Below are 12,671 nucleotides of genomic sequence, written 5' to 3'. Positions count from 1 at the left end.
CAACAACCCATGAGACCAAGTTTAACAGCGATGTGTAAATGGGGAAGCTTGGACTCTATCTATGACAGAAAGCTGCAGCAAAAGAAAACCCCAAGGTAGATTTGAAAGAAACGTGTAGGCATAAGAAGTAAATAAAAGTGGGGTTTTAGTTCTCCTGGTACTTAGGCTGAGTAGCATGGATTTGTGCTGAATTTTCCTTGCTGCCTGAAAACAAAGCAATACGATTTCTCAACAGGACGTTTTATTGATCCATAGCTTTAAGGATTACAAGGAATAATTAAGCAATCTCATCTAACTCCTGCAAAGCAAGGTGACAATTTCATTCCTTTACTTTTGTACCGAGAATGCAAACTTGTGCCTGATTAAAGCATATCGCTATGTCCTAAAAACATGCTTCTGTCAACAGCATTTTTATCCAAAACTCCAAGTTTCAGATAATGCATCTTGGAATTGCAAAACTTAACAGTTGTCTGAATAAAATGTTAAGTAAGAAAGAGAGACGAGGGGTCTGAAACGTGATGCTCTTGTATTGCTACCTGATGTTGCACACGGGGATCCAGGAGCATCGGGTTTATTTGTGCTCATGTTAGGAAACAGGTTTACCCCAGTAAAAGCTAACATCATATTTAGCTTTCTCATAATTGCCACCTAAGAATTAATCCTCCTGGTTTCTACGGGCAATGGATTAGTAGCAAGAGGTTCATTCTACAGATGGAGAAAGAGGAGCGCATCGATGTGCCCAAGGTTAAAGAGGGTGTCTGAGCCATGGCTTGGGAGCCTGCCCTATGGTCCTGTCCCCCAGGTCCAGGCTGGCTCAGCCAGATGAGCCTCCACAAAGGCAAGGCACAGGCACCCAGTGTCTCGAGTGTGTGAGAGCACCCTTTCTCTGCCTCAGACGGGAACCAGAGCACTGCACGAACATCCTGAATTACTAGTTAAGAAGTGGATAGGGCCAGGTCCTTCGGCAACCACACAGCTCAGGGAAGGGACGACAAAACTCCCCCTCCGTTGTCTGGACCGTTTCAGAGCAGAGCAAGGCAAATTACACCCCCGGAAAGATGCTCTCATCGCTGGCACGAGGCTTTCCATAACAGCGAGGAGGAGCTGAAAGGAGGGTCCCATGCGGGATCACACGGGAAGAGCACTGCCAGAGGGGTCTGAGTGTCCAGGTTCCCTTACACACTGAAAAACATTCTTGCCCCTTGGGTTTGCAGTGGTTTACACTCCTGGATGAGCAACTCAAGCCCTAACATTTGCAATTCAGGTGGTGCCTTCATGCAGTTTCAGGCCTTTCCTTGGAAGGAGACAACCAAGCTGTTGATTTCAAGCATGTGCTTTTGCTGCCAACCCTCCTGAAAAGGCCTTTGAATACAGCACAAGGAGATGTTTGGGTGTGCTGCCAAACCATCTGGCCGCACGGCTAGCTGCCATACTGTAGGGCCTCTGAACAGCGTCGCATTGTCGGGAACGTCCCGAGAGAGACGGCTGGTCAACATCCAAATATGTAAGTACAAACCACCAATCTGTGATGAAAATTTCTTCCTTAGCAGCTTCCATGGCATTCGCGACATCTTCAAAGTACCACTTAGCGTTTACATACCTGTAAAAGCAAACACAGCACATAGATTTAGGTTTCCTACCCTTCATTAAAGTCCAGAGTCGAAGACTGATGGGGCTCTGTGTTAATGCCATTTACATTCTCTTCTCAAAAGCAAACACAAACCTATTTTCAAGAATTAGGACAACACGCAGGGAGAATTTCATGCTGCTATTAGTAGCTTAAAGAAACAGCACAATACGAGATTATTAAGTGCCACTTCTGCCAACCACACACAATATTCTGGGGTTTTGCTTGATGCGCGAGCTAGGTTTGGCTCTCAGGAAAGGATGACAGAGTGGTGTTTGCTTTGATTTACGGAAACTATTTGGGCAGCGGTTGCTGCAAGGCAGAAGCTGCAGTGAGAGTACTGCAAGGGTTTGCTTCCAACTAGAATCAATTTTTTGAGAAGCTTCTGGGAATGGCTTAGCGCAATCAAGGTTACGCTACAGATGGGAGGATTTCTGTGGGACTGCTGTGTGCATAAAGCCCAATCACCCTTAGACAATACCCAAAGTTGCATTTGCTAATTCTCTTTCATTACAAAGCCAGTCTGCAAGGCCTGAATCTGATGCTGCTCTTCAAGCAGATGAGTGACATTTGCACCCGAACACAACCACGGTGCCTGGGAGGGCGATGCTGCCTTACAGAATGAGAATCAGTCTTGCAAATGCAGGACATATCTTGCATTTCAGAGCATGAAGGACGTGACCAGACCATCGGTCGCAGAGGAGCGCGGGCAGGACAGGCTGCAGCACAACTGCTTTGGGAGAGAGCTACGGAGAAGGCAGTAGCCCAAGAGGCAGACCTTTTCAGTAGCACCTGTAACCGTGAGCGTACAGCTGGAAACAGCGTTTCCAGAAGCAGAAACTGGGATAAAACTGCAGCCGGTCCCTACAGCTACCGAAGCTCTATCCATCAGACCCGGGGCTAATGCAGGCAGCCACGCGCTGGTCCTGCGGCAGGTAACAGCGCCCAAGGCATGGTGACCCGGTCGCAGCCTCGCCACGGTCCTCACCACTTGGCCAGCGTGTTCTCCTGCACGGCTGCGTAAGAACCGAAGCGATGCTCTGTGAGGAATTCCTTGCCGTGTTTCCGAACGAACTCGTCTATGCCCTGCCTCCACCACTGGGCATGTCTGTAGCTGTTACACTTCAAAATCAGCGACCTGTAAAACAGACCACGCATGGGGCAGGATGCTGAAGCCATGTACATTGAATTGGGCTGTTCCTCCCTGTCTACCCACGTTGATAAATGCACCTGTATCAATCATTTTATTTAAGCAAGAAGTAAGAAATAGTAAGGGTCTTTGCTTTGCTGTTTTGCTTGCAGAAGAAAAAAATTAGGACTGAACTGATCCGAATGACTACCACAGTCTTGCTCTGCCAAGTATAAAAAAAACCACTCCAGATATAAATTAATAGCATCAGCTTAACTCAGAGGAGAGCTGGATCTAGTTTATGCTATATTAAAAAAAAAAAATATACTGTACACTACCATAAAAATATTAAATATCTCTTTATCCCAAACAGTATGTCTTTTGGGTAGTACTCTGGTTGGGATGTAGAGGAAAAGAGCACCTAGAAAATTGCTGTAAGCAATTGCTGCAAAACCAGACTGTGCGATTCAACATGCACCGTGCCCTCAGGCCTGAGCAATAACCGCAAGGATGGACAAACAGCAGCTGAGGCTCCAAATGCCTCATTAAGACATCGGAAACGATCAGCATTACAGGCCAAATCCCCAGCAGGTATAAACACACCAGCAGCCGCCCAGGCGCTGAGCCCTGCGGGGAAGCTGAGCAGCACCACGGCAGCCTGGCACGCCTTGTTAACCCCTCCCGGAGAGGAGCATCGATTCTTCCTTAAAAAAGGCAAAGAAAGAAAAAGGCCGTATTCCTTACCTAGAGAGATTGTCGATCTGCAACCCGTATTTAGTTTCTGTTTCTCTCTGGCCTATCTTGATGTTGAATTCCTTATCCACCAGCAGGACAAAGGCAATGGCCCCCGAGTCTGGCTTCATGTACAGCAGGAAAGAGTCCTTCACCACCAGCCACCTGCACGGGCACAGAACCAGGTAACCTCTGTTTCACCCACGCCGGTCTTCAACACATGAGCCATAAAAGACCATAAATTGAAAAGGTGTTTCCTTCAAAACAAGCGTGAATCACTTATCAGGGAAAGGACAGCATTCAACTAAGAGGTAACATTTCTTCTCAGGGGCTAGTCCAGGGTATGGTTTTCTTGAGCAGAAAAGTGCCTATTTTATGAACTTGGGTAATGAGTTTGAATTCAATATAAGACTTTTAGAGTTACCTGCGTGACTCCTTTTTAGAGAAATCTTTGAAAATATAAGTTCTCGTGTCTAACAAAATCAATGAGAACCTCCCTGCCCACAAACCTCCCAGGCAGGTGTCCCAGCACCGGGCAAGGTGCAACAAGGATCCCTCCACCCCAGGTTTTTATTCAGGTTGATGTTATACCTAGAGGCAATATGGGAATAACTTGACATTTCTAACATTAATTATGATGCTAGGATCACTTTCACTCCTATCAAAATATATGAACAAGGCAATTCAGAAAGCTTTTATTGCCAAGCAACAGGCACCCTGTTAGAAACACATGATGAGAGATGACCGGCAGGTTTTACATAAATACCGTAGCCTGAAGGCAACTCTGGGAGAAAAAACACATTTTTTACTGTGAATGGCATTTCTAATTTTTAATCCCCCTGCGGCGTAGCTGGGGTAACCACCCCCCTCTGTCCCACACAGGTCTCCACCACTAGACCTTCGCCTCATTCTTCTGCACACTCAGAAACACACAAAGCAACAGAAAATACCGCAAAATCTGTTCATTCCTGTATCTTTAGTAACAGCCCCAGCTCCTCACCTACTTCAAGACCTCATAATTTTCCTTTTCTTTCAGGGCCCTGAAAGAGTTATCCCAGCATCCCCTCTCATTCAGTGCTAAAATACCCCCCCCAGCTTTGGCCCACAATTTCACTCCCAAACATCCCATGGGGTACATTTCCCAGCGTTACCCCTTCTGTTCTTCCCAGGCAGCTCTCTGTGCCCGAGAAGTCCTGCCTGTGCCCACCCACAGCATCTCCCCACTGTCCTCCTCCGTGTCCCTTTCCACAGCCCCCGTGGCCATAACACACCCAACCTCCTCCTACAATAAGTGAAATGAATTTGAGGTACGAACCCCCAATGCCTACAGCAAAATCGTTGTGGGAAAAAGATGGCCACGGTCTGCCCTGAGCTTGTCGTGTCCTAAAATCCTTCACTTAAATAACCCTCTCTGGGAAACATTACTGTTATTTGCTTATTTATTGATGCACGCGCTGTCAGTCATGGCTGGGATTCCGTGTCCCTCTTGTGTCACTCTGCACACGATCCCACTCAAATACTTCTCCCATCCCCTTTTGGGCTCTAAAGGAGAAATGAGATCCATCGCGGAGCTCAATGTGCTACTGTCCCGCATAAAGCTTAAGCTCTGCATAACATAGGGGAGAGTTGAATGAGGGGTGCTGACAGGAAAAGGAAGATTTTTTCCATAAAAGAGAAAAAAGAATTTGAGACAATTTAATTATTTGACCTGGAAGAAGGACAATTCCTCATCTCCTTGTGTACTCATTACAGATATCTTCTGTAACACTGCATTAAGAAAAAGGATCTTTTCTTCCCATGAATGCAGAAAGATTTTGTTGGAAAACAAATTTTTAAGATAAACTAACCACAGCCCACTGGTGACGCTGAAGTCCAAAGGTGGATAATGCTTAGGGAAGCTCTTACAGACCAACAAATTGTTGCTAGAAAGCAGATATGTGCTATCTGGATTTTCAAAAGGAAAAATTTGCCAGGGAAAAGCAAGCTCCAGGAAATACCCCCTGCGTTTTTTGGACGCTAGCTGGTAACACACACACGGCTCCGTAGCACAGGTGTCCCTGTGCTGCACCCCGGGATACACCGAGATCTAACACTGAAGGTAAAGGGACAGTAGAGGTTACGTCTGCTGCAGTGGGAAGGGCCGTGGGAATGCGGTGACTTGTGAAAACTCCCATGAAAACACGGGCATTTAAGCACACGCAGTAATAAGGAAGAGGCGACGTATTTCATTCCAAGGTTAACTGCACCAAACAGGGCTCCCTATTGCTGCGGGTCACGTCCAATTTAATTCAGCTTCAAAGCAGCCCAGATAGTGTTTCAATTGATTGATTTCCCTTTTGTAAATTGAGGAAGGGAAGCCTAGAAAACCAGACTGAAATTTGGCTGGGGCAGTGTCACCAGCCACGTCCCCTCCCGAAGGCACGGAGCCCCCGGGCGCTCCCGCAGCACGGAAAGCTGCGCACGGACCCGGGAATTATTGCCATTTCTGCCAGCTTGGGAGTGTAGGAAATCCCAGTTTTCCTCTGGAGCAACATGTCCCTTCTATGATCTCCAAAGCAGAAGGAAAAAAACCCACCATCACAGGGGGGTGAGGGGGGAACAGCCTACAGACCCTTTTGACCTAAAAACCTGTGGCTTTTGTAAAAAAGCAAGTATCTCCCTCACAGACTTTTTGGGAGAGAAAGACAAACGAGGATTTTTGTACGTGTGCCCGAGGAGCACACGGCATCGCCGCCTTCGCCCACCCCAGCAGTACCTTTTGGACCATCGGTAGCACATCCTCCCTTGGCCGCAGCAGTTCAGGCCAGGTATGCGGTGGCCCCCGGAGCGCTTCATGATCAACCCTTCTCTGCAAGGACAGAAACACAGTGAGGACGGGCAGCATGGCTCTCCTGGAGGTGCAGGGCAGCTCTCAGGTGGAAGATGCCTGCTGAAGCCCCAGCCCCTGGTCCCAGGGATGGCTTCTAGTGCCTCCAGCCGTGCCCAAGCTGTCTCTGTGCCCACAAAGCTGGAAAAAGGGCAAAAATAACCCCGTAAAAGGAAATCATGCAGATTTAAGTAATACAGGGCCCTGGTTTAGAGCAGAAGCATGAGAACATGCAGGTCAACACATTGCAGGGAGGGAAGGGGAGAAACCTCATGAGCCAGCCCGTGAGCTGCAGCCCGCGTCTTGCAAAGCATCCCGCTCTCAAAACTGCTTCCCAAAGTTGTAGCGTTTCTCTCCAGATGGCAAAATATTGCCCAGTCAGTTATTTGCAAGAAAGGAAAACTACCAATTTGAGCAATATTTATTTTCTAAGTCCCTGCTCCTGGTGAACCATAACTCACAAAGACACAACTCACATGCCCTTTGGTCCCAGGTCGTGGATGAATGACAGCTGGCTTACTCCAATGAACTCCATCTGGGGAAAGAGAAAAAGATTCCCCCATCTTTCATACTCTGCAATCCACAAAATACTTTGCTTCATTGAAGTGACTTGTCATAAAGGCAGAACCTACAGAAGAACCTGAGCAGAAGTTACCCACCATCGCTTAAGCATCTTCAAGAAGACAAAGAAAAGTAGTTTGGTTGGTTGTTTATTTTAAGTGTGCTTTGGAGAGCACATTTCAGGCTACTAGAACAATCAAGATCAAATGTATCATAGGGACCCACCGGTTTCCTCCCTCCTGGGTCACTGGCTGAAATGAGGACTAAATTTTGACATTGTTTGGGGGCCTCTGTGAACTTGGCTGGCTGCCTGAATCCTCTCCTTCCTCCAGTGAGCCTCACAGAAAGGCTGGAAAGGGAAGGAGCACATGTCCACGGGGCTGGGAGCACCCTATTCCCTTCGAGCCTCTTACGCCATGGATACACATCACATGGGGGTTCAGCCCCTCAACGCACGAGCATCTTCCACGACCACCACAGCAGGCCATTCCCGATCAACACTGTGCACACACCACTGCTCTGTCTGGCCTCAGAAGCCAATACCACACAAAGCCATGGGCGGACAAGAGGAGAGCGAGATCAAGCGTGCTCTCCATGACTTCTGCCAGTCAGCATGGAGCAGGGTCAGCACCCACCGAGCTCCACAGAAGGTACAGGCTGGGGAACCCACGTGCCGTACTTTCAGGTTTAACACCAAATCTCAAACTCAAGCAACCTGCTCCTTGCAGCTCCTCCTGCTTCAGCAGAGATTGCAGAGGAACGCAATGGCAAGCAAAGCAGGTGAGAAAGCACAGAATGATTACGTTCACCTCTAAAAATAGGACATCAAGAGAATTCGACCGAGCAGGCTTTTCTTGGCACAGCAGGACATTCCTGACAGTCTGCTGGTTATTAGCCCTGGGCCCCATTAGCAGGGAGAAATGCCTGCCCCAGGCATCCCACGTGGGATGGGGCTTGGGCAGGAGCAGCTCCGAGAAGGAGCTGCCTTGCATGGCAGAGGCTTGTCTGCACCCAGGCACTTCACTTTTCATTTATTATGACATAAAATTGCCCAAGTGCAGAAGAGTGCTCAGGGCAAGGTGAGGACAAGAGCTGCTCTCCCCTTTGGTCAGGCAGCAAGCCGGAGGGAACCCTCTAACCACATGTTTTGGCAACGAAGCCTGCCGGGACCGAAGCCCAGGACTCAACCCACGCTCCCGACCACGGTCAGGACGTGAGACGGCCTCGGGGCCAGCTTCAGGCCATGCCCACCCATGCCCCACAGCAGCTCAGGTGCCAGCACCCAAGGAAGGGCTCTCCTCCATGGTGGCCACTGTCACCTGCTCTTTGGCAAACCCACCTCAGGGCCCTCATCAGCAAAATCCAATTTTACACAGAAATTACATAGGGAGACCCATAAATCTCAAAGATATTTTCAACCACTAAGTATAACAAAATCAGTAAATTTGGGGCAAAAGTCTATCTTGCAGTTATGGTGAGGCCGGCTCAGGCTCCCTTCCCAATACCAAATGTATCATGTATCCCAACACCTTCCCAACATTGTTTTTGCCCCACAGAAGCGGCAGTAGGACAGGAGATCCTTCCTCCTCCTCATGCTCTGCTGCTGCTGGGACCTTCCCAAACTTCTCACATCAAGAAGATCACAGAGATGAACAAAAAACCTGTTGTTCTCCTCCGAGTAGCTCAAGGACATAATGCAACCTCTTCAGTAGAAGCAAATTCAATGCCCTCATTTTGGGGTGATTTCAGCCTGTTTTCAGAAAGTAGCTAGAACAAGTTATTTCATGCTTTTACTAACAATCTTGCTATCACTGCTCTCACTACACATTCTGGGAAAGCACCAGCGCTGACCTATGAACATCTCAGCTGTTTCTTCAGCGACGCTGGGAGCGGGACAGGGAGCATCTGAAAAGCCAGTGTATCCTGAAAGCTCTTGTTAGAGGTGCCAAGCGAAGTCTCAGGCCAGTTCTTTGCCCTGGATCCCATTTTCCTTTCTTCAGAAAATGGCTGGCCTTCCCGTCTGATGAATCGGAAACCCAGATCCATCTCACAGTGGGCACACACACAAAAAAACTGCACACAAATGTCAAAAACCCTTTGAAAATGTTGGCTGCAACAAGAAAGCCGGCAGCGACTTGAGGAGCACTGCACGCAGAGAAATAATTGTCCTCAAAGAAGCAAAAAGAAAAGCCAGGAGGAAAAATTACTTGCAGAAACAGGACGACTACTACTACATAAAAATAGAGAGATTGTCTGGCAGCGCAGCAACCTGCTCTTCGGCCAAGGAGTCTTTGAAACAGCAAGGATGGTGGCAGGAGCCTTTCCAACGTGTTGATCAAACAGTGCCAGTTAGGAGCATTAGTTTGTTAAAAAACCCGTAAATAAATTCCACCAGTTAGAAGGAAAATTCCTCAGTGCAGTGGAAGATATCTGATCAAATGATTTATTATTATGATCATTGCTGCATTTGCTATTTTTACTGTTACAGTGCCTTTCATCCCAGGTGCTCGTCATGGACAGAAAAACCGAGTGGAGAAGGCAGAGCAGCGAGGCTCAGGCTCTGCTTCCATCTCCCTCACATCTGAATTCCTGCGCTGCCCAGCTGCCTCCCCGGGGAGCCGGCATCCCGCTCCGGTTTCAGAGCAATCCGCAGCAGAATATTTTAAGTATGATACATGGGTCTAGGGAATGCAGTTTCAATGACATTGTTGTAGCAATAAAAAGAAAAAAAAACAACAAAAAAATCTTGCAGACTGGAGTGATCAGCTGCGGAAAGACAAGCTATGAAAGGTGGAGAACCAGCTGCAAGGTGCACGAGCCACAGTTTTAAACCGTCCCGTTCTGCCCGCAATGTTGAGCCTGCATGATTTATGTAAGCAAAAATTTCACAGAGCATCCGCATTTCAGAAGGAATTCAGCAGCTCCACACTGTGTTTTCATTTCAACTCTTGTTTTTAATTTAGCGGGTAAAAAAACCCCATAAAGATTTGATTAGCAGCTGTGGCTAGCAATGAAGTGACATTACACCACTCTCCAGAACAAGATGCCAGCTTCAGAATAAGATGTTCAGCAGAAGATGCCAGCTATTTCTTACACAAAAAAATTGGCTTATACTAAATCCAAATTAAAAAAAAAATAAAAATTAAACATGCTAAAGTTCAAGTGCAATAACTAAAAATACTGAAGGGCTGGGCGGGGGCCTTTGCAATGGTCTGCAGATCCAAGTGCCATATCAGAGACAAACCAGTAGCCACTCTCACATATCGGAGCTGTTCTCACATTGTACTGCTTTCACCTAAGATGAGGTTTTATACTCACTTACTAAAGCTCATGCAAAATGTTAGACACATGCGCTCTGGTTCAACCAAATCTTATTTCTTATTTTGCTTAGGCATCTTTCAACTATTCCAGCTCATACAAAAAAAGATGCAAAGGTCCAATTAATAAAATTTTTATACTGAATACAGTCAAGCCCATGGGCCCTGTTTCCTAATGGTTTTGGGCTCTGTTCCCCCAATTTCCATTTCCCAGAAAAAAGTGTGGACAATTAACACATTGAGATTCCCGCAACATTCATTTTAACGGTAATTGTCTTGAAGAACTTCAGCCCAGAAGTAGTATAAAAAGGTTTTGGAAATTATGATTTAATCATAAATCACACAGCTAAAAGGAAAAAAAAAATAAAAATGAAAGGCTGTGAAGGCTGGAGTCCGATCACATAATACAACCTATTATTTGTGAATTCCACACAAAATACTCTGTTACAATGAATGCTGAGAAATTATGAGAAACGTGAAAAGGCTGTAAATGTTATCAGAGCTCCCCAGTCAGAGCAAGGGACACTTGGTACATCTCTAAATGATGATGCTTCAGCAGGCTGTATTTCCGCAGCCTGCAGGAGCATCTCCTAGGGTGGGCAGTGGATGTACAACCTCTACAATGTCATGTGGTCACCGTGGACCTGATCCTCAACCCACTGGGGACTTCAGGTCTGCAAAGCCACTACAAGCTCGACTTGCAGGCTCGACTCTCCCAGCGCACGGCACATCCTTGAGAGTGCGTAAAGTGGTGATCCTCTCACTGACAAACAATAAATTAACCACAAACGCGAAATAAAAGCAGCAAAAAATAAAATTAATTCAACTGTGCAGGTCAGATGTAAAAACATCTCCAAGGAGATGCGATCGAGCCGAGCAGGCTGTTTGCAAGGACCAAGGGTTACACATCAGGCAGGTCACAGCTTGCCACTGCAACTCTGTACCTGACTTTACGAAGGATTTAGGTTTTTAACGAAAACCTCGGTGCGTGGATTTGAAGGGAGGAACATGCAGGAGTCAAAATGTGCTCCAAGATTAAGACAGTCACAGCATTTGTCAGCGTCCAGGCAAAAGACTCCTCAACCACAGAAAAAGCAAAGCCCTCATTTTGTTCTAAGGAGGACAAAGACAGTTCCAAGGAAAATGCCAGAAATCTTCACTTTAGTCTGTAGTCTGAGAAGGGTTGTTTTGGTGGTTTTTTTTAAAGGACACATTTTTCTCCCCGTGCTTTCTTCCAGCATCGCCTGCAGGACGTGCTGCACTTAGCGGCGCTGCCACCATGAGCAGCAAAGTCCTCACCGAACGTTTCGCTGCGGCCAAATCCAGCAAAAGCCAACAATAAACTGAGAATTTATGTGCAAAGTGACATCTGGCTCCGGGGACTGGGGACAGAAGGGCGATTCAACGCAGGAGGAGGGGAGCACCCCACAGCTGCCAGGGCAAGGCAGGACTGCTCGTCTCCTCACCCGGCCCCCACCGCGGCAGCCTGCCTTGAACCACAGCCTGGTCAAAAGATCACCCACGTTCTTACTTGAGCAGAAATTCTCCAAAATATTTGAAAAAAGCAACACCTGCCTAAAAATGACAAGATGGATCCGCACTGTAAAATAACTCTCCCCCGCTTTGCATATGCTACTGATCAAAATTGCCAAGTTATCCCAATCTTGCCTTTAGAACAAAAGATGACTATTTTCCACATGCAGACTAACACAGCTCTTGACTGCTTTGGAGTTAAGCCCAAAAGAAGCACTCTAAGAAACACAGTTCCTCTCAGCCCAGATCTGAAGACTACTTGCAGCCCAAAGCATGCTGGCCAACGCCAGATCGTGGAATCATAGAGTCATTTAGGTCAGAAAAGACCTTTAAAATCATCGAGCCCAACCATAAACCTAGCACTGCCAAGCCCACCACCAAACCATGTCCCTAAGCACCACGTCTACACATTTTCTAAATACCTCCAGGGACGGTGACTCCACCACTTCCCTGGGCAGCCTGTTCCAGGGCTTGACAACCCTTTCGGTGAAGAAATTTTTCCTCATATCCAATCTAAACCTCCCCTGGCACAACTTGAGGCCATTTCCTCTCATCCCATCACTTGTTACTTGTGAGAAGAGGCTGACACCCACCTCATTACAACCTCCTTTCAGGTAGTTGTAGAGAGCGATAAGGTCTCCCTCAGCCTCCTTTTCTCCAGGCTAAACAACCCCGGTTCCCTCAGCCACTCCTCATAAGACTTGTTCTCTAGACCTTAGCACTTTGTCCCATGTAACAAGTGGTGCTCAACACACAGAGCTCTGCAACAAGAGCACACACTGCTTTCGGGCATTACATCCAGCTACAAGCTGCCCAACATCTCTACGCAACTGAAATCCCTCAGAAGAGCAGAATTCCTACCAAACAACAACAAAAGTCAAAGAGAAGAACTGGCTGCTACAGATA

General features: G+C 47.2%; 1 protein-coding gene across 4 annotated transcripts in view; it reads right to left on the bottom strand.

The window, feature by feature from the left end:
- The window catches only part of PLD1 (phospholipase D1), a 66,035-nt gene that overhangs the window by 31,688 nt on the left and 21,676 nt on the right, over positions 1-12,671 (bottom strand). For all 4 annotated transcript variants that reach the window (XM_054834925.1, XM_054834923.1, XM_054834926.1 and 1 more), the window contains exons 7-11: positions 6,831-6,889; positions 6,244-6,336; positions 3,501-3,653; positions 2,616-2,765; positions 1,517-1,600 (exon numbers count right to left, since the gene is read on the bottom strand). In XM_054834925.1, the coding sequence (XP_054690900.1) occupies positions 1,517-1,600; positions 2,616-2,765; positions 3,501-3,653; positions 6,244-6,336; positions 6,831-6,889 (539 nt within the window). The remainder of the gene's footprint in view (positions 1-1,516; positions 1,601-2,615; positions 2,766-3,500; positions 3,654-6,243; positions 6,337-6,830; positions 6,890-12,671) is intronic.

This window comes from Grus americana, chromosome 9, assembly GCF_028858705.1.
Source record: "Grus americana isolate bGruAme1 chromosome 9, bGruAme1.mat, whole genome shotgun sequence".
In the NCBI taxonomy this organism is placed as follows: Eukaryota; Metazoa; Chordata; class Aves; order Gruiformes; family Gruidae; genus Grus; species Grus americana.
The sequence above is the reverse complement of the archived record's forward strand: the minus strand, read 5'-3'. Positions and strand labels throughout refer to the sequence as shown.